The 26,199-nt window shown below is 44.0% G+C and overlaps 1 protein-coding gene across 3 annotated transcripts in view; it reads left to right on the forward strand.

Annotated features, from left to right (window-relative positions):
- Positions 1 to 22,592, forward strand: part of EXOC6B (exocyst complex component 6B) — a 577,176-nt gene extending 554,584 nt beyond the window's left edge. For all 3 annotated transcript variants that reach the window (XM_046661413.1, XM_046661415.1, XM_046661414.1), the window contains 2 exons: positions 14,749 to 14,861; positions 19,123 to 22,592. In XM_046661413.1, coding sequence (XP_046517369.1) covers positions 14,749 to 14,861; positions 19,123 to 19,249 — 240 coding nt within the window. In that variant the 3' untranslated portion in view covers positions 19,250 to 22,592. The remainder of the gene's footprint in view (positions 1 to 14,748; positions 14,862 to 19,122) is intronic.
- The last annotated feature ends 3,607 nt before the right edge of the window (positions 22,593 to 26,199 follow it).

Below are 26,199 nucleotides of genomic sequence, written 5' to 3' on the forward strand. Positions count from 1 at the left end.
AGTAAATTAGACAAACCATTAACATTTGTTCACTAGGGGTAAGGTGGATTTTATATGCTTTTTTACTTTATTTTTTAATTACCAAAAAAACCCCACTCCCTTTTCTTCTGCCTCCCATCTCTAGGAGTCTGACCTGTATTCTGTTCTCATAGATTTTTGTTCTTCACCAGCTGATTAAACTGCACCATGTAGTAGAAAGAAAAGTGGACTAGAAGTCAAGGGCTTGTGTTCCAACCCCAGCCCCATTCATAGTTGCTTTGCATATGATAAATGAATCTTTCTGGACCTCAATTTCCTTCTCTGTAAGATGAAGTAATGGTGCTGTTCTCTGTGATTCCTCACAGTCTGCCATTTTAGCAGCCTCATTCCTGCTAAGTGATGAGAGCTACCCTGTCTCATTGCTGTTCACTCCCTAGTAAGGAATTCTCTAGATTTAGAGTCTTAGAGCTGGAAGAGACATTAGCTGTCATCCAGTCATCGGTAAAAGTAATGTTTAGAGGACTCCTACTGAGTAGTAGGACCGACTGCTGATGACAGATCCAGGGCTACAATGCTGATCTTCTCTCTTCTGTTTGGGGAGTCTGAAAACCTTTCAGAAGCCAAAAGAATGCATCTAAAGCCAGCAAAGGAAAGAAGGATGACTAAAGATATGTTTACTAATTCAGAGACAGATAATATAGAACAAACTGGAAAGGTTTAGGGTCCGGAGTGTTTTTAAAATGCCAGGCAGAATTCAAGCAAAAATTGTTCCATGTAGGACTCTTACTCCCTCAGAGGAGGATTCTGAGAAGTAATCTTGTGACAGATTTAGAAGGACAATTTTAGAGGGAGATTCTGAAAGAAAAGGAAGGATGCTCATGGTGATAGGGGTCAGGAGAGGTTGGAAATGGAGGTGGAGACGAGGCTCCTAGGGTTTAAGTAATTTCTAAGATTTCACTGTTTAACTTAGCCTTAACTGACTTTGGTCACATTGAAACCTGCCATAGGCCCCTGGCCAGCCTTACCCTCTTCCTATAAAATTTGCAGTGAGCAAAGACAAAGAGAAAAGCAAGACATATCTATCCACCACCTCCGTAGCTTATGGAAAAGGCAGGTATGAGAACTGAAAGATGTATTAATTCATCTGCCTTTGTTTGGAATGAGAACAGTGATGGGGAGCACCTGTCTGATTCATTCATTTGTATTACTTGCCTGGTCCCTGGAGGCAACTGATTTTGCAAACTCTGCCCTGTGATCATTTTTTACGCTTCCCTGTCTCCCTCCAACACTCAGTCAGCCTTCACATCCTTCAGATGGACCTGATACAGTGGCTGTCTTTCCTCTCTCATCCTTTTGCTGCCATCCAAGTCTAGATCCTCATTACCTCAGTTCTTCCTGCCAGAAAAAATTCTCAAGACCATCTTGTATGCTACTGCCAAATTTATCTTACTAATGAATTGCTAGTGAAATGTTACCACCCTCCATAACATCCTTAGATTAGCAGTCACTGCTCTTCTCAGTCTAACTCAACTACTGCATCTTCAACCTTCCCACTGCTCTTCCTTTACATGCCACCTCTGCTCATCCAAATTGTGTATCAGTTGGCTTTTGAGAGAGGCCTGAAAGGGAAGAGAGGGAAAAGCCCAGTTTGGGGAGTGAGACCATCCTGGGTCTAAGTCCTGACTTTATCACTTACTAAATGTGTTCCTTTTTGTCCATTCTTTTAATCCTTTTAGGTCTTCATTTCTTCATCTGTAAAATGGAGGTACATCCCTCTTAGGGTATTGATTTTCCTAGGGATTAAATGAAATAGATGAGTTAAATACCTAGCCCAGTATCTGTCATGTAGTAGGTGTTCAAGAAACGTCCAATTTCTTCTTTCCTTGAACACATCTCAGCTACTCCTGTTTTTGTACTTCGACTTCCACCAGTCTCTCTGTTTGAAATTCCATCCATTCTCTTTGTTCAGTCTAAATCATGCCCATCTTTTTGAAAGACTAGAACTTTCCAATCTTTCCTTGCTCTGAACGCATACTGTGCTCACTGCCTAGGCCCTGCATTTGGTTCTCAAGGGCAGATGCCATGCTCGATAGCACTTTTTATCAAATTTGTTTAATCCCACCTATCTCCTTGGGTGGCCTTAAGGTGGCTCATTAAAGTGATACGTAAAATATAATTAGGAAAATAAAATTGAAAGAAAAAAATTAACTTAAAAGGGAAAGAGCAAATAGACCAACCCCGTGGGGCTGAGACTGTGGCCTTCCCAGGAACTAGTCTTTACTTAACACAATCTTTGGGAGGCAGAACCCTTGTGAAATTTGGAGGGAAAACAAACAAACAAAAAGGATCCCTTGGTGGTTGAGAACCGCTTATCATCTAATACCTCTTTCATTATCTATTGATTAGTTCCAAAATTTGACAGTGGAATCTGAGTTGCAGTTTTATTCAATCTCCAGCCCCTCAAACCGAGAACAAAATAGATTTTAAATGCATATCTGACTGGGCTATGGGTCCTAAGAAGTTAGCTATCTAGTACTGAGCCTTTTGTCCAGACCCAAGCATATTTCCTAGGCCTTGAGATTCTTGCTTATTCTAAACTTATCCAGGGTATGAGGACATTCCCTGCTTTACTGTCCTTTAAGGTTAGATATTTTTTCTTATGCCTATCATGAAGTTCCTGGGCTATAATCTGTAACGACTCATATAAGGCAAGAAGTGATTTTCTACAACTAATATTTCTTAATTTATCCATTTATAAAAGAGAACCCAAACCATTTTCATTTTGAATTTATGATAGTTTTTTCTACAAGTTATCTAACCAGTGTTGCCAGACTTTTTTGATTGACCACCACTATTGGCAAAAGAGTCTTGAGGACCCACTCCTAATATATTTATCTGTATAACAATTTATTAACAAATTATAATTAGAGACTGAATAACTACAAAAAGATAGCCCCACACACCTGCCTCCCCACTGCAGTTTAAGAGACAGAACGTTATCATTACATTTGAAAGTCTGCTTGTGCGGATGCCCACGTGAGTGTACACACATATAACTATCATTGATATTTCAACACACAATATGTACTTAGGTTTAAGTAAAGTTCATTATTCACGATAGTGGATACAAATCATATTTTAAATTGCCTTTTTGATATTTCAAATTTGGAGGACTGCCTTATCAAGTCTGATTAGTTCATCATTGTTTTTTCTTTATTATGTGGATGATAAAGAGCTTACACATGCTACAGAGATTTATGAGCTCTGCCTTTTCTTGATGTTTGCTTATACTTACATTGTAATACTGTCTTCAATCTATGGTATCTTTGCAGGGGTGTTTTTAAACTACTTACTCATTTTGGCAAGAGAGGGAGGATAGTTTAAAAACTCAATGAAATGGTCCCTAATCTACCTTCCTAGGAGCCATTAACAAATCACAATATGCTGAAAGAAAATGAACATTGGCCCATGGCTCCTGCCTCCTTCTCTTATCACATCTGTGGCAGCAGCTCCATCCAAAACACACACCGGCCTGCCTACCCTAACAAGGGGTCAACCCAGGCAGAGGCCTCCGGTCCTTCCCTTGAACATGTATGTACAGTATGGTTATCACCCAGTGTCGTGGTAATAGGTTTTCTGTCTGCCCCCTGCAGCAGGATAGATGCTGTCATCAATGAGAAAGGGCCTTACAGAATGGTCTCTGACATAAAGAAATGCTTGGTATTGGCATTTTTATCTGGGAGATTCCCCCCAGGCACCAGCTGATGACAATGGGAGAGCCTTAAGCCTGCCTGTCTTTCTTTTTCTCTTTACCAACATAGTCTCAGAGGTGAAAAGTTTAGATAGCAAACCTATAAACCTGCATTTATGAGGCAAATAAATATTTCTCAGAGCGACGTTCCCTTTCAGGGGAAGCTGCTGATGTGCAGTTGGTCTCTGATAAAGAGCTTAATGAAACCTCCATCCACCTGGCAGCTGGGCTGGAGGGAAAGCAGGAAACTGCACAGCCACTACTGGCCCCTTCCCCCGCCCTCACTCAACCAGGGAAAAAAGAAGAGGAGGTCAGACCTTTCAGGGAAGTCCAGGTGCCAGCCTATTGAGTGACCATTGTTGCAAAACTCAGGTATGAGACAGATCCCTTTAACATGTAGACTTACAGAGAAACTTGGAACCTCTCCCCACCCCACTTCCATAGCCTGTGTAAAATCCAAAGGCCTCCTTCAGACTTCTGTGAATCCCCAAATACCTCATCTTCTTGCCTCCTTGGCTCCCGTTTCCATAATGCAGTTTTGCAGCCTTCTAAGAGTGAAACGCAGCCTCTTTGCGTTCCACCCCAAAAAAACGCACACATATGTATGTGTGTGTGTGTGTGTGTGTGTGTGTGTGTGTATATTTCCAAGCAGTTGAGAGCTGAGTAGATTTGTCTTAAGACTGGGATCGAGGGGGTGGATTTTTAGGAGAGATTTATATCACTTATTCTACACAGCAAACAGCTTTGAAAAAGTCACTTATCAGTCATCTCAAGTCTCTGTAGTTGTTTGGACCATAACACCAGTAGGAATTTCCTTCTTAGCCCTTCTCACACATATTAGTTGTCTCCTCTCTTTAGATTAGCTCCTTGCCTTTCAAGAACCCAAGTAACAAATTCCTTCCCCCTTCTCCACTACATGTCTTAGCATCTTGGGGATCTTACAAAGCAAGGTACTTCCCCAAATACGTTTCTCTGCCTTAAAAAAATTCTGATGCCGGATATTAAGAGAATGAAGTTTTTGCCACCTCTTTACAATTAGAAGGGTCTCCCTGAAGCCGTTTTCTTTCCTTCTTTTCTTTAATCTAGTTGATATTGGACTGGACGTCTTACATCTGAGAGAATTTCAGAGCACACTGCCATCCCTGGCCTGGATCTTGAGACAAACTTTTTCTGTAAAGGACTGGATAGTGAATATTTTAGGTTTTTCGGGTCCTATAGTCTCTGTCACAACTACTCAACTCAGCTGTTATAGCATGTAAACGGTCATAGACAGTATGTTAACCAATGAGCATGGCTGTGTTCCAATAAAACTTTATTTACAAAAACAAATGGCAGCTGTAGTTTTCCATCCCATGATCTAGAAGAAAGCAGAAAGCAGCCTCTAAGAAAACAAGTAGAGAAGCCTCCAGGCTAAAATTCAGTCTGCTTAGTTTAGCATACGAGCCCACTCATCTCTTGCCTCATTTGTCCTGCTTATTCCTAAGGTAGTCCCACCTACCTGGCTCAGGCTTAGATGCCCTTCTTTTGAACTTTTCTTTGCACCCTGTTGGGGTACCTCTTAGAGTGCTCACATCATTTTGAGTTCCTCAAAACTAGGGATGTCTTATTCATCTTTTCATGTACCTTGAAAAGTGCCTGATACCTTGTTGATACTCAATTTATGTTTGTTAAAATAATTCCTGCTTTCTATATCCTGTGTTTGCCCAGATTTCTGTGTCAGGGGCTGTTATGATTCCATATCTGGTGGCTTATCTCAGGTCACCCTGTCAGTCAGGGGCCCCCCAGCCTGAGGCTGTTTTTGCTTTGCTGAACAGCCTCCTAGAAGGGACCTGTGCATCAGTGATTATGGAAAATACTTTATAGTGATGCGATGGTTTCATCCTGTCAAAGGCAGAGAGCAGGCAAAAGAAACTTCTCCTGGCTGAGTGCTCTGTGTATTACTGTTCTCTTGAGTAAGTATGCTGCATTCTATATAGTTAGATTATATGTTAAGTGTCCCGGAGGAGCATTTTTATTTGAAATCATTTGGTAGTCTATCCTGTTTAACATGAAGAATTCTTCTGGAATGTATATAAAGTACAAATTCAGGTTTTCATACATCGAGTTTACTTCAAGGACATACCTGTTTTGGGAACACAATTCTCTACAGGACTCAATATGCCTCTTCAAGAGAAAACCTGTAAAGTGAATCACCCCAAGGGGAAGGAGGTGTGGCTCTTGTCAGCGTGTCTTTGTATCTGTGTTCATCTGTGTGCACCGTGGCTCCTACAATCCTGTGGTCCGCGTGGAATCTTCACAGGCATTCTGGGAAGAAGAGGCTCTCCCTAACATGAGGTAGGCCCCATGCTGCCCACTAGGGGCCAGCCCAGATGTCACCTTAGAGCCAAACATCTGCTCAGTTCCCACTCACTGGTCATTGGTATCTTCTCCTGGAACCTTAGAACCAAATATCTCAGACTAGGTTCCCACTCACCTGTCATAGATATTCGCTCTCCTGTTTGATGTTTTCTTCTTCCTCACACAGCCTTCCTTCTAGTGCTGGTCAGGAATACTCTGTTTAGTTTATTTGGAAAGTTTGTTGTAAGAAATACAAATTACAAGTCTGTCCCACCGTCTAGTCAATATTATTCCTATGAAATGTCAGTTCACCAATTTTAATTCCATTTAGTGTGTCTTTGATGACTTCTTGTTGGAAATCCAGCCCTATGCCAGTCTATGCTGTGGAGTAGTCAGAAGGAGAAAACATGATCCCCGTCCTTGGGGAGCTCCCGGTCTGCATGGGAGATGAGGCTCGTGTCACAGGAGCTGGTGGTGAAGGCAAGAATGTATAAAACAGTTCTCCTCACCTTTGAGTATGCATGATGTGAATTGGTTTGGTAACAAGCATTAGTAGTGTGAACAAGTAGGGCATTCTTCACCAGGCTCTTCATTTTTACTTTCTGCGTCCTTTGGGTAATCCTTTCTGCCTAAGAGAATGCAAGGGCACCCTCAGAATCATTTGCTTGAATTTTAGCCTGTAATTCTTACTTGATGGTTTCCTTCTACTTCTTTACCCATGAACAACTCATCCATTTGAATTATCTCTACATTTTCTGCTGATGAAGTGTGTAAGTTTCATGCACTAACAAGGATCAACAGAGTCCTACTTTATCTTAATAATATCTTATTCTGAAGGTCTTTCATGGAAGTTTGTATTTGTTCTGCTATTATAACGCTGTCTGTATTCTGTCCAGTTAACTCACTCTGTGGCCTTGGACTAGTTTTCACTTTGACTCATTTGGATTTTTCTAGTCTTTCTCAGCTACCATTACAAAAAAGAGTCTATTCAGAAGCTTGGCCTAGCCTCAGGCAAGTGCCTAACCCAGAGGCTGAATAAATGAGGAATTTTTTTTGTTGAACAGCCAAGGCATCTTGGGGAGTGCAAGCTCTCAAGCTTCCTCTACCACTTGTCTACCTTGTAATTTTCAGAAGCTTGCTATCCTTTCTGCCTCTTGGTCCTCCCCGCCCCAGCACCTTCTCACATTGTAATTCTGAGTCCTACTAAGCCATGGGAATGTTCTGAAGTTGCAAAGAAATATAGTAGAAACAGCTTTAGAACTGCCAACACTCAACATCGATGAAAGTCGTGGAGGAGGCCAAACAAAAAGAAGAGATATTCTATCATAGTAGCTTGCTTAGCATAACCTGATTCAAATGTCTTCCTTTTTCCTATCCTTTCCCACTTGTACACATTTTTATATAATAAGCAGTAATCTCATAATTTAGAATTTTTATTAACTAAGTATCTTATAAGGTGTCACATCAACTATTACGCTAGTTTAGTTCTCCTGTTCTGATAAACATCATAAACAAATAAGTCTGTTTTTGAGCTCAAAGCATCGTTAATGACTGACTGAGTTTGCCTTTGATTGAAGTAGCCCTAACATGTATCAGTGTGTCCTACTCTGTGAATATCTAACACTCTCCTGATCCATCAGTTTAACAATAAAATGCCCCCAAACATAATGTCTGGTCTGTCCTATAAAAATGACTTATCTAATTTACAAAAGTAGAATTTGTGTAATAAATCAAGAATATGATCATTAATGAGGAATTAGCAACTAGAGAGTGAGTTGTAGAATATACCGTTAAGTGAAAAAAGCAAAGTGCAAAAGAGAATCTACAGTATGCTACCCTTTGGGTAAGAAAGAAGAAGCTATAAGACAAGGCCCATGTGTGTTCTCATTTGTACAAAAGAAACCAGATTGGTTACCTGCACAGGGTGAATAAGAAAGATGTAAAAAGAAGTGGGGAGTATAGAACAAGCTAGTTGGGATGAGGAGGGAGCGGTACTTCTGAGCATACTTTTTTATACAGCTCCGACTCATCCCTCAAAGTAAATAGATAATCAACATCAACCAGACCGTGGGAGGATCCAAAATGGAAAATAAGCAGTGAAAAATAAATCTAACTAAATTATGAAAGAAAAATATAACCACACTGACAGGGGTGAAGGGTATAGAGAAACTGTCTATACTATTTTTGGAACTTTTATGTAAGTCTAAAATTATTTCAAATTAAAAAAAACAAAATCTGACACTATGTTAATAAAATGCAGGCAAATTTTCATATTGAACTCTATGACAAGGATAGAAGCATAACTGGTATTTGATATTGCTGAGATGATTCCCATCACCTTTAAGGCATTATCTGATAACCAGAATAAACTTAAAGTACACCCAGTGTGTCTGTGTGTATTTGTATGTGTGTGTGTGTGTAGTCTGACCAGAATTTATATTTGCTGTTTCAATTATGTTGTGAGTGGAAAATGTTGCAAAATTTTCAGTTGAAAGCACAAAAAGGAGGAATAGTCAGTATGTCACTTAATAACATTTAACTTATTTGACTTGGATTACAGTTATTCGTGTTTTTCTTTTATTCTCCTATATGAAGGGAAACCACTTATTTTAATATCACTTGAAAGGTCCCCCCCTTTTCCTTGCATGTAGTAGATGCTTTAAAAACATTTGCCAAATTCAATGGGTTTACATCCTCACTAAGAAAATCTCAGACATGCAAACATGTTTTATTCTTCATGTTTCAAATCCTACGAGTAAATATTAGAAGAGGTTACTTCACTTGAACTTTTGATTTATTTTTATTTTTATTTTTTTTTAAAGATTGGCACCTGAGCTCACAACTGTTAGCTCAGCGGTGAAGTGCGCAGTTAGGTGGCTAAGTTAGCAGTGGTGAAGTGCGCACGTTCTGCTTCTCGGCGGCCTGGGCCTCACTGGTTCGGATCCCGGGTGCGGACATGGCACTGCTTGGCACGCCATGCTGTGGTAGGCGTCCCACATATAAAGTAGAGGAAGATGGGCACGGATGTTAGCTCAGGGCCAGGCTTCCTCAGCAAAAAAGAAGAGGACTGGCAGTAGTTAGCTCAGGACTAATCTTCCTCAAAAAGAAAAAACAAAGAATTTTAACAATGTTCTGGTGCAGAAGTAAAAACTCGTCAAAAGCCAACTACAAGGAAATTCACTAAGTAATGAGGAAACCTGGTTATGAGAAAAATGAGCTATTCTTGGGGTTGTGTTAGCAAGTTGCCTGGTCCAACCAGGCTCACCAGGCCTCACCAGCCAAAGCAGACCCTTGGCTGTGGACCCCCCGACCCACCCAGGGCACAGGGCCTGTATGTACACTGATCTCCTCTCATGACGAGACTGTTGCTTGGCTGAGACTTGTGTTATAAGTGCTTCTTTGTACACGTGGACCACTTAACTGTGTTTCAGGCAGATGGACATCCCTCAGCTCTTGGCTGAAGTCACAAACTCATCCCAGAAATGGGGTAGATGGAATACTGGGGGTACACAAGGCCATGTAAAGTGGTCCTTGAGATACGGGTTTAGGTAGTACCCAGACACACCATTAAACACTAAATCACATTGTAAGAAAGCTATTGCTCTTTAGTCTTTGTAATAACAGCCAGAACATCTCGTTGCGGCACTAGTATTTGGGTTATCTTCTATTTGTGGCAAGTAAGAATGGTTTCCAGTTTATGGTAGTGATGTGAAACGTTCTTTTAAATTTTTCTTATGATCAAAACATGAATCAGTACAAAGAAAAAAATGTTAAGTAAATAGGACAGGTAGCATGAATATATGTTAAACATTGCAAAGATGATACTACAATAATAAAGTTTTGGAAATGGTGATCTTATGTCTAGTCTCGTACCTCTGACCCTCCTCTTTCTTCTGCTTCTCCATCCACCACCTACTTATAAACATCAAGAAATAAAATCCCTTAAAGTGCATACATAGTATGCTACTTTCCATGAAAGAAGGAAAGGGAAATAAGAAAATATACATTTATCTGCTTATCTTTACAAATAGAAACCTAGAAAGGACAAATTCGAAACAATGGAATTGGTTACCTGTAAGGCATGGGAGGATTTGGGGTAAGAGGGATACAATAAGGGAAGGAGTGACACTTCTCTGAGTTAACTTTTTTGTATAGTTTTGACTTTTGGGACCATGTCAATGTCCTACATATTTTTAAAAACCTAAGTTAACAAGGATGAGAGGGAGGAGGCTGAAACTAAAAGCAAATTGAAACAAATGAACCCAGTTGCATTTAGATGAATACCATAGCTAAACTGAAGGGGAAATAAAAAAGAATTAATCCAGTGACTTGTGAGCGTAGTATTTCATTGTACACACTCAGTCTCGCAGCGGGAAGGAGAACTGCAGACACATCTTGAACTCTGTTTTTAGTAGGCTTTTTTTATAGTGGTATATACAAACAATTCTGAACCTACTTTACGTATAGGATTGAGCAGATTAGTAAATGAGATGATGTTGTTGAGAGCCAGGATGCTCACTGTGGAAGAAAGCACATACTTATATGGAAAAGAGGAAGGCAAGAAAGAACTCTGTAAGAATGATTAGAATTGGTTGTATATTGATGTAAACTCATGATTTCTAAAATATGTATGTGTACACGCTTGTGTAAGTGCACTTGTATGTATGTATTATACGTGAGCATGTATATGTGTGTGTGTATGTATATAAATATTTACATGCATATATTTCCTAGCTTTGTCTGCTGAAAGAGCTTAACTCTCCACAGATTGCCCCGCAGTAGCAATGAACAGAGACGCTCCAGTAGCAATGAGCACCCAAATCTTGATCTCTAATAACATTCCTACTAAAAGAAATCAAGGCTTCTCAGAGAAATGGCTCATTACACAGCTGGGGCACAGTGGATGCAAGATGAGCCTGCAACACCTTATTATGCGAGAAAGTAAAGAAGAGTTCCAAAAAATTATGGGGGCATGTCACAAGGATACAGGCTCCAGCTTGAAGCGGCTCCCACTTGCCAAATCTGGGACACTTTGAGCACCCAAATAATTAGTATAGTAGTGAATATAAGCCATTGAAAAAAATGGAAACCCATGAATCCATACCAATAATAAATAGATAATGGGGAAGAAGGGAGAGCACTTGCTTACGATAGAATGCTGAGTGACAACTGATAATGTGTAGGGAAGGATGGAGTTGGAATGTCATCAGTTTGCAAGCATCATAGTAAAGACTGAGTCAGACAAGAATCCTCAGTGGATGGTAGATCTAAGGGGAAATTTTAATCAGGAGCAGTCTGTTTGCGTGATCTTAAATTGTCTCCTCAATTGCTTCCTATTTGCAAAGGAAAACATAGTACCTGGACAGTGAAGAAATCAGATAACATCTTAACTGGGTGATCAAAATTAATATCCCTAATGAGACAAATGAACATGATACCCTGAGGAGGACAGAGCGTCACTTAGGTAGTATTCTGCATGACTTATGTTACGAGAAAGCATTAGAAAAACCAAAACTGAGGAGGAAAAAAGGAGGCAGGGCACTATATTCTTCAAAAATATCAATATCAGATAGGAAAGAAAAAGGTTGTGGAAATAGTCCAGATTAAAGGAGACTAAGAGGACAACTAAATGTATACCTAATCATAAATTGTATGATATAATGGAGGAAAAAAAAGGCTATACAGGACATTATTGGGTCAATTTATAAAATTAAAATGTGGACAGTATCAATATTAAATTTACTGAATTTGAAAATTATACTGTGATTGCGTAAGAGAATATCCCTACTTCTTAGAAACACTGAAGTATTTGGGGAGAAAGGGCCATGATATATGCAGTTTACTCTCAAGAGACTCAGAAAAGAAGTGTTGTGTGTGCACATGTGTTTAAAGAGAGAAAGAACACAAATGATAGAGCATATGGGATAAAATGTTGACATGGATGCATCCGGGTGGAGGGTATACGGTGTTCTTTATACTGTGCTTACTCTTGCAAATTTCTGATAAATTTAAAATTATTTCCAAATGGAAAATTTAAAAAATAAAGAAGAATGTGATTATTAGCAATGACTGAATGTTCCGCATCCTGGGAAAGACTTTACTGAGATCTAACAAGGCCATGGTATGTGGAGAACCACGCTGGGAGGGCCTGACCCACCTTTGAAAGTCATAGTCTGAAAATCAAAGTGCTATATTGATAAATAGCCTTGCTGGTTCTCCTGGCCTCTTATTCTAACACTGTTCTATGGAATCCAGTAGAACTGTGCCCCCAGGCAGCTAACTTAGTTAAGTACCCTCCACACTCCAGTCTATAGCCATCTCTCAGAGGAGGCTCCGAGACGTAGATATAGGCCGCCCTAAAGGACTGTGGAAGCAGCATGGACCCAGAGTGTGATCTATAGGCTCATACTGGTTGAGCTTAATAGAATTTTGTAGCTTCCATGCCTGGCGTGGGATCAGTTAGGGAGCTTGTCGTCCCAGAGCTCTTAGGCGCAGTACTGGCATTGAGAGGCTTTGGCAGGAAAGCTAGAAACTCTTAGAGCTAAGTCACGAACTGCCCTCCTCACCCCATTGGTGATTTACCCAGGTTTCATCAGCCGGAAGGACATAGTGTTCTTTTCAATAAATTAGAAAATACTGATACCATTAATTCCATCACAGAGATTAGGAATTCATTAGTAAAGAGGGTAGTTTTATAAAATGCATGTATATATCCACATCTGGAAAGTAATACCTAAAAGAGTTTTAAGAAATCAGGTGTCCACATTTTTCCAAATAAACTTATTTGTTGTTTGTTCACTTTTCTTTTATAGCTCCCCAGTGTGCAAATAGTAAGGTTTTTAAAATTTTTCTGGGAAAAAAATTTTAATTAAGAAAATGCTATCCTTTTTCATAATTTTTCCTGCGATTTGGGGGAAAAGCATAGTCATATTGGTAAAGCACAATACCAGAAGAACTTCAGAACAAGGGACACTCCGAGTACTCCCCAGGAGTGAGTAGAGAGGAACTGTCTTGCGTGGTCTTTGGACACCACAGGACAGAAATACCAAAGTCAGAGCAGGAAAGTCAGGGAAAATTCTCTCCTAAAGGAGAGCTCTGTGAGGCCTCGGGGCAGCAAAAGGAAGTGGTAGAAGCCCTTTTACTTGCCAACTAAAATAGGCATGACCTAAAAGAGGCCTGAGAGGGCCCTGCGGGGCCACGCTGGCCAGACCAACCAACGCGTCTGTTCCTCTCTCTCCCCCCTCCTCTCATCTTTAACATTCCTTTCTTGGCTGAGGGTGTAGGGGCTTTTCTCAGTTTTAGGCTTGGGATTTCAGCCAATTCCCATCCTGCCTGAGGAAGTTCATAACAGCTATTCTGAAAGAATGGATGGAAGAGGAGGCTTCCAAGCAGGGCAGGGCCCACACTGCTTGTTTGCCCAGCTGCACAGTGTGGACAGAGAGGGGCGGAAGTGTGCCTGGAGCCCAGGCTCTGGCACGGGGTTGGAGTCTAGGCCTCTCTGCCTTTGTCTGCACAGAGAGAGCCATCTACTTGTCTCCATCAGTGGTTGTCTCTTAGAAAGGGAGAAACAGGGAAATGTCATGAGTCAAAAAACATTTGTATGTTCCTCATTGCTAGAAAGACTGCTTAGAGGCCCCTCCTTCTACAGTGATGTCAGTCTGGGACTGTGCTCCCCTAGAAGCTTTAGGCGGGATCTAACAGCTTCCTTTTCATCACCTGTACCTTTCAAATGCACTCATTTTTTTTTTTTTTCAGCTTCACTCAGTTACAGGTTTTAAATATTTGAGTGATACCTGAGGCTAAAACTGGCTAGGAAATTGGACAAAATTTATTTAGTTTCTCAAGTCAAAATCTCCCCCAGTCTCAGAACTCAGTTTACCCTCAGAAAACTCTCATTAAACTTCTAAAACTCTCATTAAACTTCTAAATACACATCTAGTTCTTATAACCGCAATGCCAGACTGTGCATCCTCCATCATGAGCTAAGCTGTTTTTCAGTCCTGACCTACTATGGCCCTGGTTTCCATCTGCTCAGCCGGTGTCCATGTAGGTGTAACACACATTGCCTCGTGTGGATGCTACATGATCCATTTATGCCTTGGCTCAGTGTTTCTGTGTTGTCTCTGTGTCCTGTTTGTATATAGACAGGTCTGTGTATCTGATCAACTCAGTAACTTGAGCAAAGTCAATGCAGCAAGACATGAAACTGCTACTTGAACCTAGAGCTCTTACCTCAAAGCTCGTACATTGCATATGTGGCACTGGACTATATCCACCTTTATTTGTTCCTTGCTGAATACTGAGCTCCTAGAATGGTGCCTGGCACATGGAAGGCATTTGATAGTATTTATTAAATGAATAAGTGAGTAATTATGACGATAGTCTTGTGTTTTGATTCAGTCCAGTGTTAGTTTCGTTACAGGCCTGCCTCTGAGAGCTAACTGCTGGCATGTAGTCTTAGCAACATTACAGTGCTTAGGACAGAGATGACTCTGCCTTCTAATGATTACTAATTTATTTTCTTAGTCACAGTGCATTCTGTAGCCCTTCTTTCTCTTACTATATTTTTATTTTTCAAGTCTACTGTCAGCTGGTAATGAAGGATGATAGGGGTTTCTAAAATCCTGGTTTGTCCTGTCTGTCTCATTAATCCCTGGGGTGGGGATTTGGGTATTTTACAGCTTTTGGATCTCTTCATCCAGTGGGATTGGTCAACCTACCTTGCTGACTACGGTCAGCCCAACTGCAAGTACCTCCGGGTGAACCCAGTGACAGCTCTGACCCTGCTTGAGAAGTGAGTACTCAGTGCAGTGGTCTGTGTTGGGAGCTGGGGAGATGGGGATGGGGGTTTGGTGGAGAGGATCATTTTCTCTTTGCCAATACCTTGAAAAGACAGCAGAGAGGCCCTGTTTTTGAAGTTGCTGTAGGTACTATCAGCATTCTCCTTCGTTGGATTTGGCAGACCAGTCTTCCTCTTGTAGCGTCTTAATTCCTGAGCCCCAACAAGTTAGGCCAAGTATGGGTCAGTTTGATTCTGACATTACCTTGGAGCTTAATAGGTCAGCATATCTTTAACTAGAGATGACAAGAGAAAAAAGGAAGATGCCTTAGTTTGGGGCTCAGGACAGCCTGGTGAACAGAGTGAGGCTGGCCCCAACAATCTGGGGTATGATGATGGATAGAGCAGCCCCATAAACAGATGGCTTCTCTGGTTCCTAGCAGAGAAGCTCTCAGAATTACCGAAATCTTCACCTGTACCCACTTCTGCCACCTGCCAGATTGAGCTTTATTGTGCTATGTCCCAAGAAAGCTGTGTTGCAGAAGGTGTCTAATTGTGCCTTAGGCAGTCAGTAGCCAGCAAAGGTTGCTGCCACAGAGCTGTAGCATCTCTGAAGCTGAGGTACTACCACTGAGATTGGTTAGCCAGCTCTAGAACATCTTACAGCTAACCAACATGTCACCTAGATGCTGGGATCTGCTACCCATTGCAACCTGGCTCTGGCTTTTGCTAACTTAATTGAGAGCTGGCAGGCCAGAGACCAAGACTCTTGTAAAAGAGAAGCTTTTTCTTCTCACCAAACTAGTTAACTCCCAGCTTCTTAGAAGAGTATCCTGCATCTAGGCAATATAGCAAGTCTATATATATGGCCAGTCAAGCAGGTCTCAAATCTTAGGAAGGCAAGGATCTGAGTCTAGGAGGTCAGAGTGGAGGCTTAAGCAGAAAGAGAGGCTAAAGGATATCCTTCCTACTATGCAGTATGATAGGGGCAGAGAGGGGAGGAGATGGAGAGTGGGCAAGAGCAGGATGCAGAGGTATGTGTTTGGAGCCGGAAACTAAGAACCCAGAATGCAGCTTTCTCCGGACCAAGACAGATGTTTCCATTTTAACTTTGTTTCCCATGATTCTCTCTCCCAATGACCTTCCTCCCTAGGATATCTAGAGAGTAAGTATATTATTCACTTGGGCCTTTTCCATCACTTTGAGGCAAGTCCTTCTGGTTTCCTCATTGACACTAATGACTACACTAAAATCCCTACCCTGTGAGTTGTCCCCACCCTGACATACTAATCTACTAAACCAGCCTGGTGCCAACTGGCTGGCTGCCTCCTCTATCCTTGGTCCTTAGAGTGACCCTTGGCTTACCAATTCCTTTGGGGCTGGGAGTGGTGGTAGGAATTTTCCCCCATTGGTGCCAGGTAAAGGGTTGTTCCCACTCAGCTTTCTGGCACCCTCAATACTCTTGCTAGCACAGGGCCTGAAATTCAGCCCTGACAGAAGGGAGCTCCTCAGCAGTCTCCCCTACCTCCTAGGGGTGAGGCCCATGGCTTTAAGATCTGGAACCTACGTCTCCCGTGGAAGACTCTATTAGAGGCAAGGCCCAATCCCAGCATTCTCAGTGAAACGGGGAGCATTTTGGCCTTTAAGTTGGTGTTTAGATGTCTTATTCATTGTATGTCCAAATGAGCTCTGGAATTCCCTTCAGCCAGTTCCCTCTCCCAGTAGTCTTTTACTCCTCTGTTCCTGAGAATCTCTAGATCCAAAAAGTACTGGTTCCTCTACTTCCTGTGGGTCAACAAGAGAGTAAAATAATCAGCCTCTCTTTAGCCTTCTGGAGGCCTAGCTGGTAACAAAGCCATGTGCTTAGCCCTAGCAGTCAGCAGAGTTTAAAAGCTTCCTTCCCAGCACAGTAGGGCCAAAGCCCACCCAGATCGCTAAAGTCTGTATTTCCCAGCCTCATAGGAATCGGTTCCTTTACCTGACCCATTCCTGCTTTCCCCACAGCCAGCTGTACCACCAGAGCTTGACATTCTCTCCTTTTCAACCTGGAATTTCTTAGGGTGAGATATGGAAAGACCCAAAGACCTGCTGAGGACATTCAGGAAAGAGAAGAGGCCCCTGTGTCATTGAGAGGTGGCCATAGCCAAAGTAGGTCAGGATCCTGGGCCTGTAGAATGGGATAGGAAGTGGGGAGGGCTCTCCTTGGTTTTGGAGCATTCCAGGGTACAAACCAGCATGCCACATTAGCCCACAGGGCACTTGAGTTTACCTTTTGAGTAATCTCAACTCCAGGCCTTAATGGCCAAGAAATTCTAGCTTCTAGGGCTCAGAGACTACCCTCTTCTTCCCTTTCTCCTACATTATCTCCAGAGCTTCCCTCTGGGAGCTGAAAGCCAGCTCTGGCTGCCTGCCTCTGGGCTCTTTGAGGAGTCAGGAAACTAATGATCATATAGCACGTTAAATTAAATGTCCTATAAATGTAGAAAGTGTTTTTCTTCCTTTCTTCTTTCTTTTTTGTTTTGTTTTGTGTTGGTTTGGTTTAGATTTATAGCATATCCAGCAAAGGAAAAGGAGTCCTTCTCTGGGATAAATAATCTAAAACCAGGCCAGTTACACAAACATAATTGTATGATTAATGTGTTAAGGGACCAAATACAATAGCCTTCATAGCCTTGAGGACCCCTGTGCTTCCTTTTCAACCTAAACCTCTAAACCTCTGTCACCTCGCCTTCTTCCTCCCTTCCAAGCACAAGCCTCCACATGTGGGTGGTTGTACCTTAGATCAGCATTCTGAGTTTGCTTGATGAGTAATTCCAGCCTGAAGGCCCTTTAAGCTTAGATCAGAGAGAGAAGTCTCAGTTCGTTTGTAGCTGTCACTGTCAGCTAGAGCCATACAGCTGTGGTGCTCATCAGAACCTCCTCACCACATGGATATAAATGCCCTTGTGAGAGCTCTGGCCTTTTGACCCATTGGCCTCTAATCTGCTGCTCTGCACAGGGCCACCCCACAGAAAAAAATGAGCCAGAATCGGCTGAAGACTCCTGGGAAGTATGCCTGGGAGTAGTTTACTCCCCAGAGCCAGCTTCCTTCCCTCACCTCTTCTAGCCTGTCTCCATGCAGCCCAGGGAGCTGCGAAGCCAGAGAGCTGGGCCAGCTCCTGGGCGGTGGTGAAGACCTGCCTAGCACTACCCCAGGGAGAAGTTGGTCCGGGTGGTGTTCTTAATTCTGTAACACTAGTTCCTCTGTGGGCCAGAGGTCTGTAAGGCTGGGGCCAGAGTTAACAATTACCAACAGATGTCAGGGTTTGTGGGCCCTCCACAGGGGACAGCAGATTCCTGTATTCTGTCACAACGGCTTAGTCAGACTTGGGGGTTTCTGTGACAGCATCAGCCTGGCCTTGACTTTCTTTATCTGTGCTTCTGAGTTAGGTCTCTCCATCTGACAGACCAGTGGCCAGAACTGCTCATGGTTTGTGCTCTAGGACTATGCCATCTCTGGAGTTTTGGCATGACCCAGTAACAAAAAGTTCTCCCGAATGTCAAGACCTGAACATATAGACAGTCACTGAGAACTCAGGGGCTTCTCTTGCCTAAAACCCTGGTTTATCGAGTGAGAGGATGGCCCAGCCCTTTGGCACCTGCTTTCCTGAGCACCATGCCCTCTTAGCCAACTCACCGCCTCTGGGACCTTACTCTGAAACAAAAGACAAGAGATCAGTCAAGCCCTTAGTTTTGTTAGGGATGGGATAGAGTAACCAGCTACAATGAGGTTTAGAAATACACAGTGGTTTTCAGTTACTCCTGTTCTCTCAGAATTGCTAGTTAAGAGCATTTTTCTGCTTTACCTTTCAAATGCTAGCTCTAAGGTCCCAGCAGGATTTAGTAGGTTATTAAGTGATAAGTGGATCCTAGACAATTCCGTAAGAGCCTATTGACCATCAGGGCCGTAGCCTGTCCCAGATACCTGTAACAGGTGCATACCTGAAGACAGAAGGGAATGAATTATGTGGGGTGGATATGGACGATAAGGGGGTTGGCCCCTCCATAGCTGGCTCTTGACTATTTTCCAAAGGTGACTGAAGTTGGGAGGGCTGTGGGTGTCAGCGGGATAGCTTCCTGCATAGTAGGTAAGTATGGGCCTGACAATGGAAATATTCTGGACGACTCCAACTCTGAGTGGCGGTTAAGATACACTGTGCCATTCTGCCTCCTGCAGGTTCTCCTTCCACCGTTTGTCTCCTCAAACATTTTGTTCTCTTCCTTTCCTTCTGTTTAGGATGAAGGACACTAGCCGCAAGAACAACATGTTTGCACAGTTTCGGAAAAATGAGCGAGACAAGCAGAAATTGATTGACACTGTGGCCAAGCAGCTCCGAGGACTCATCAGCAGCCACCACTCATGAAGGCTGGCCTCGGGCCCACAGAGGCTGCCTGCCGTAGCCCCACAGTCCCGGACCCAGCCCTGGCTGGCCCTGCATTTGTGCATTCTTCTTCAAAGAGAGCAAATGTATTTTTTTAATAACCTATGTACAGTATTCGCATAACTTTTCCCTATAGTAAAAGAGGCACAAGAATAAGCAAGTACCTGAGATGTTGCTAGGCTGGGACTCAGGGGAAGTTATACCATACTATCTGTATTATCCTAGAGATGATGGTGTCATCAGTGCCAGTATGATGAACCACCTTTCATCCATGGCTCTAGAGCTTTGGTCTGGAGCTCAGGAACTACACAAACAAGTGGGTACTTGGCACTGGGCAGTAAGGTGAGTCACCAAAAGGGTAGTAAAGTATCTCCTGTTCACTCCTGGGTGCCCCATTCACCAGATATTGGGGGCTGATTCTTCTTGACTCGAGGAAAGAACCTGGAAAACATTACTATTTAGTATATGAAAGATCAGCACACGGTTCTGGAGGTTCATCTCCTCAGTCCACTGACTGTCATTGGCTGGTGAACAACATGGCATGTGGCAAGATGACAGCTTCACTCCAGTCCCTGAAGGATGGCTGTTTCTTTAGCCTAGATCTGACCTAATGCTTTTACTACTAATTATTCTGGGGGAGGATAGAGCTAAGTATGCAGTGGTAATAATTGGACCCCATGACTAACTGCAAGTTGCCCCCATACCAGGAGGAGATTTACTGGATCTTGAAAGCCATTGTGGATAAAATCAGAGCCACTGTCCCTTCCCCACTCATCTCATTTCCTTCTTTCAGGGTCAGGGCACCTGGTTCAGGGCATAGGTCAACAGTTATTTCCATGGGTCTTTACAGAGAGTCTTGGACCTGACCTCCTCCAGCAGTGCCATTGGGATAGATCATATTCCAGAAGCCTGAAAATGGTCCGTCCTTCGCCCTTAGTTAAAACCGAAAGATAAATTGGGATTGTTCCTTTGTGTTTTAAAACTAACTTTCTGGCCACTATCTTTAAATGATATGTCACCTGCTCTGCACTGTAGGGGCAGCCACAGCTAGACTACATGCCTCTAGGGATGGAGCCATGTCACCATGAAGTAGACAAGGCCAACCATGGCTAGCAGTTTGTGCCTCTGGCCCAGCTGTCCCTCATTAAGTCCTGTCCTGGATATGAAGCTTTTCTTGCTCAAGCCCAAGGCTTCTGCCCTCTTTTAAGATCCCCAAAGCCATCTTTTGGCCTCATCTGAGAAAGGCTATCTATAACCCTGCCCCCCAAACTCTAGAGTTTGCACAGGAAGCCTGGGCCAGCTAGCTTGGAGGCTGTGTCCACTGTCCCAGATGGGCTTCTGAGACTTAATGCAAGGGCTTTGCTATGAAGTCAGTGAGAAGAACCTGCACTTTAAGACACTTCAGGAAGATGCCACTATGGCTACTAGCAAGAATATAATTGTGCATCACCAAACAATGACAAATAAGCCACACAGGCATTTCCAGCTTGGATTAGTGGGAGGAGAGAGTCATCAAACAGAATTCTTCACTACCTTTGTCAGCTACTGAGTTGCTTCTGGGGAGGGCAGTGCTTCCTTTTTCATTCTCCACCCCCCAAACCCCCCAATCCTATCACAACTTGAAAACCATAGGGAAGAGAATATGCACACAGACATGCAGCCTTCCTCAAAGTTGGAGAGACTGGCTGCATGTAAGCTCTGCAGAAGCCTTCTGAGGCTCAGCCTGAGGGCTAGGTGGTTGTCCCAGGGTCTTAGGATGAGACTAAGGGATGAGTACTGCCACTCAGAACTTCAAAAGCCAAGAGAAGGCAGAGGTCCATGGGAACAAGACCCAAGATGCATCTCCCAAGCCCTGGTCTTTATTGAAAAAGAGCGAGAAACGATTACACTAATCTGAAGTCCTGTTGCTTAAGAAGGGTCCAGAACACTCTCCTTCGCTAGTCCCCAGTTTGCAGCAAGACGTCTTCAGCTTTGAGTGCTGAGATTTGAAGTGGGAATGGAGAAAACCTTAAGTGTAGCACAATTTTTGTCTTTTTCAAGAGTCATCATTGTTGGTCTAGTCTCACACCTGTTCCCTGGAAAAACTGCCATAGAGGAAAAAGCGAACAGAGTAGAAGAATGAGGGTACTCTGCACCTTGCACACAGATCCCTCCAAAGAAAAAGCTTATTCAAGCTCAAGACTCATAAAGGTTGGCCCTCTGGTAGATCTCTTCTTCTCTCTCAGTCTGCCTTCAGTCTTTCCTGACAAAACCAATGTGCTGCTACCAAGTCAACTGTAGAGACACACTCTTGGTGGGCAGGGAAGGATAAAAGACAGGGGCCAGCAATGTCTAAGTTGTTCGAATTGGTGAAGTAGGACTTTTTCATTTTGTCTATAGGCCTCTAGCTAGGCCAGCCCTTGAGAGGACTTGTGCAAAGCATATGTGCCCATGCCCTCAGACTCCTAAGATCTGGCCTCAAATGCCCAGAGATATAGAAGTGCTCTGGAGGCCTCAATATGAGGGTGAGAACATGGGTGGCTGGAAGCCTACCAGCCGTCTTGTTCGTATGAAGCCTTGGCCAAGTTCTTGGGGAAACTAGGTCAGTGTTCCTGAAAGTACAGTCTTGTTTGCAACCCTAGTGGGTTTCAGTAGTGCTATGGGCAGCTTGCATACTTTCATAGGAAAATCTCTCCGAGTAGACTGTAAATGAAACTGTTGGAAGTGGGGAAGAAGAGGACCTGGAAGTTGAAAACAGCAGAGTCCCTGTTGGCAAAGAGAATGTGTGGCTTCCAGGGAGCACTCCCTAGTGTCTTCATTGCGTACCCGGCCTCCCAGTCTCCTAGGCCTCCAAGCCAGCCTGGCTTCACTACACACTTGACAAGTGCTTGCTCAGCAAGTCCCAGACCCAGGGCCCTTCATCCCCAAGATTGGCATTGGCCGTGACCTTGCTCAGAAGGCCTCTGAGCACACTCCCTGGGGCCTGCTCAGAAATCCCCCTACCTTAGCCTCCCTCTCCCAGGACTCTGGTCCTGGCTGCTTCAGTTGCCTCTTTTTTTTTTTTTTTCTTTGACTGTGTTCGCAATTACTTTTTACTAATGTGTTGGAAATGGCCTTTTTATTTTGCACAAATAGTTGCACATTTATGGAGGAGATTTAGGAGAGTCCATTTTTAACTCTAAAGGGAACTTTTTCTTTAAAACTCACTAGTAAAGCTACTGATGCAGATGGGCCTCGTGGTTAGTGGGAACCTCCTGTGTGGAGAGAGCATGTTTATTTCTCCTGTACATTTTCCTCTTTTAACTGCTATTAAACAAGAGAGCCTACATACCTGTTTCAAAAGCCACAGTGTTGTCTCATAGTTTTTTTGTTCTTTCACCCCTTTTGCACAGTGCAGCTGTGGTTGGTGAACTGGATGACAGACACTGACCCCCTCAACTGGACTAAGGCCTAGAGCAGGCAGAAGCCTGATGGGGAGGATAAAGCCTGCCTGCCTGAAAGGGCAAGGAGCCCTTGGAAACATCCCAATCTACTGGGTTAGGTTTTCCTGTCTACACAGTTAACTTGGCATCATCATCAAGAGGAATAACTTTTGAAATACGTGATTTATATAGAGGACCGGCTTAGGCAACTTGGGGCCCATTATGTTTTGAACATCAGCCCTGCCATGGAAAGGTTCTCGGTCAAGATGGAGTGATGTATGGTTATCCACCACAAAGCCAGGCTGGGGCAAGGGGAGAAATGAGCCTATTTTAGAGCTCACTACGGGAGAGGGACAGGCCTCATAGCCTGGTACAGGAATGGGTCTGGTCAGGGAAGACAGCACAGAGAAAGCAGGATGGTAATTAGCTGAACTTTGAAGGAATTAAATTCAAACTTTGTTGGGCTATGGGAGTATTTTAGGTGCAGACTACATTAGAGTGAAAAGTTGCCATGAATCTGGTATGTGCTGGGAGGGTAAGTGAAGGACCTGGTAGACGCATCTGGAACCATAGTGAGTAAGGCCAGAAATGGTGGAACAGCCCTCAGCCTGCTTGCCTCCTAGGCTGGCATGCAATGTGTGGGAATAGCATGGAAAAAATGTCTTCAGTAACAAGTCTGAATACTGCAGCTGGGCTTTGATGCCTGAGAGACCTAGGCTTCAGTCCCCGCTGTGCCACTTAACCAGCTGGATGACCTTGAACAATGATCTCGCTAAATCTCATAATCCTCATCTGAGAGCAGAATAGCAGTCCCTAATTTACAGGGATTTTGTGAATTGTAAATGAGCTATGGATGGTCAAAATGCTCAGCCAGTACCTAGCCATAGCACATGTACTATTTAAGGCCTTTCCCTCCCTCCCTTCCAGTTCCACAACATACCTCCTGGCTGGGCATTGGACAGAAGTGTCCAGAGGATTAATGCCTCCAGGCTTCCCCTCCCCAAGCCCAGCACAGGGTTAATGGTAGCAAGGCCTCTCAAGCACCTGTATGCGAAACAGGTTCAAACCCTTCAAATCAAACAGCCAACCTCCTGGCTCAGAGTAGAGCCAGTCCTTCCAGTGGAATCTGCTGCTTAATACCACCTGAAGCCTTCTCTTTTCTCCTTTTAGTGCCAAAACTGATACTTCCTTCTAGAATCCAGAAGCTCTTAACCAGAGGTCCGTAAACCCTTGGAATGTGTGTGTGTGTGTGAGTGTGTACCTATGCACATATGTGCACAGGGTTATATCCACCCATTTTTCTGGATAGAAGGTGCATGGCTTTCATTAATGTCTAAGAAAGATTCATGACTAAAATACCGACTAATAACCAAATCCCTTTGGAAATGTAGATCTCCCTGTGAGGGAAATCCAGAAGCTCTGAGCAGTAACCTCCTCTCCCCGCCTCATAGAGTTCTGGCACATTTTTCAAGACCTGCAGCTCTGCCACCCAGCTTTTCCAGGAGCCCCCATGCGAACCCCAGGTCACACCTAAAGACCTGTACAGCTGTTACCCCTAGCGTTCTCTCCTCAAACCAGGTGAGGGTACTGACGAGGGCATGAGGTCCTGGACTTGTGAGAATACAGGGACTTCCAGCTGGTCGGCGACATGACAAACCAGAGGGTCCAGTACAGAGGCTTGGGCTGTCAAAGCCAGACTGAAGCCGGCTCAGCCCAGAGCATTTCCCATCGCTTCTGAGCACTGATTGGTATGGTGTCTCGCCAAGGCCTTATCCAGAGGGGGCCAGAAGCCTTTGGGCGGTGCTCTGAGGAGGAAGAGAACGAAACTGAACAAAACCAGGGACGGATGTGAGGCAGTCTCCAGCTTGCCCCTTTTCTCCTAGCTGGGCTTCTTATCTGCTCACCAGGCAGGTGAGGGTGGGGAGGAGCCAGTGGGAGATAAGGGGAGGGAGGGAGAGAAAGTGCCAGACCCTTTCCCCAGAGTTTTTAATTTAATGGGCAGTGTTTGCCTGGAATGAGAGCGCCTCTTGGCCCAAGGGACCAGAAGACAAAGGCTGCTGAGGAAGTGCAAGAAGGAGGAGAGAGGTGGGGGCCTGGGCATTGTGTGCGAGAGCTACCCCTCTATCTGTTTCAATCACTGGTGGGGTTAGGGTTACCCTGCATTTGGAGCCCCAGCTGCTTTGTGGGGTCTGTGACATCAGCCGTTGTGATGGTAATGGAGGGGCCTCTCACAGGGGGCACCCCTTCGTCCGCCAGCCCACATCAACTTCCAGAGAGGATGCAAGCTCCTCATCTCTTCGGGCGGGGGCTGGATGTGGGCCCAGAGCTGGACCCAAGGCAACAGGCCCCCCCGCAGCCCCCAGTCTGAACCCGCTGCTAAGTGTACCTTCCAAGCCCAAGCTATGACCTTCCTCTCTCCAAAGCTCCAGAAAAAGAATGGAATCTGAACATTGAGATGCTTTTCTGGCCCTAAACAATCCTTCCATTCTCTAGGCTCAATGATGGGTCTATTTCCTCCTGTAAATGGGTCTCGTAATCTTCAACTTTTACCTTTGCTTCTGAGGGTAATTAATTGGATCTCGCTCTTGTTCTCCCCACACACTCTCCTCTCTGTTACAAGGCTCAGGTTAAACTGAGTAGATGCCTTCTCTTTTTTTCTGTTCCATGCAGTGTTTATTTTTAAAGCTGATGGAGTAAGGCCCTGCCCTCTCCAGTGAGCCCCTTCTCCAGAGAAGCCTGCTGGGGAAACAGCACTGCTCTGGGCACAGGAAAGGGGCCTCTGACCGCCCAGCTGAAGGCTTTTCATATAGCCAGTTTTGAGCAACCATTTCACTTTTTTTTCTCAGGTATATTTCCAAGCTTTTAGGGAAGATGCCAGGGAGGGAGTTTTCAGTTAACACTCTCAGGAGCAAAGTGGAGGGTTAAGTGGTGGTCTGGACGTTGGAGACAAAGGCAGGCAAAGATAGGCATGGGAGAAGTAAGATCAAAGGAGCAAAGCGTCTTTTTTTTCCCCCCAGGATGAGGAAAAACAGTAAGGCCTCAAGTGCAGGGCAGCATGAGGGCTTCAGGGTAGGAGGAGTGAGGACAGAGCCCATCCTGGGCAGCGGGAGGGGAGGCTGCTATGGGGAGGCTGGTTGTGCAGGCAGGAAGTTGAGCCCCCGCGACACTGATGATTTCTAGTGTCTGTGTGCTTGCCTGATGCTTCTGCTCGAAAATAAGCGCTTCAAAGGCAGGGAAGACATCAGACGCCTGTCTGAATCCCCTGCAGCACTTTGCCCAGCAAATGGCACATGGGCACTCATGACCCAGTGAATCACACTACAGTGGGGACAGTCACTACCAAGGGAGGGGGATGTAAGAGCAGCACTCCCTGCTGTCAATGACACTGTTTAGAAAATGTCTGGTGGTAGTAAAAAGCAAACCAACTTTTAGTTTTATTATGGTTTTAAAATTCTCTGTAAAGATGTACCACCCCACTCTTGGTATGCCATAGAGTAGGGAACAGGTTGAGAACAGACTGAGTCAGGTGAG

The sequence above is a fragment of the Equus quagga genome, chromosome 5, assembly GCF_021613505.1.
Source record: "Equus quagga isolate Etosha38 chromosome 5, UCLA_HA_Equagga_1.0, whole genome shotgun sequence".
Classification (NCBI taxonomy): domain Eukaryota; kingdom Metazoa; phylum Chordata; class Mammalia; order Perissodactyla; family Equidae; genus Equus; species Equus quagga.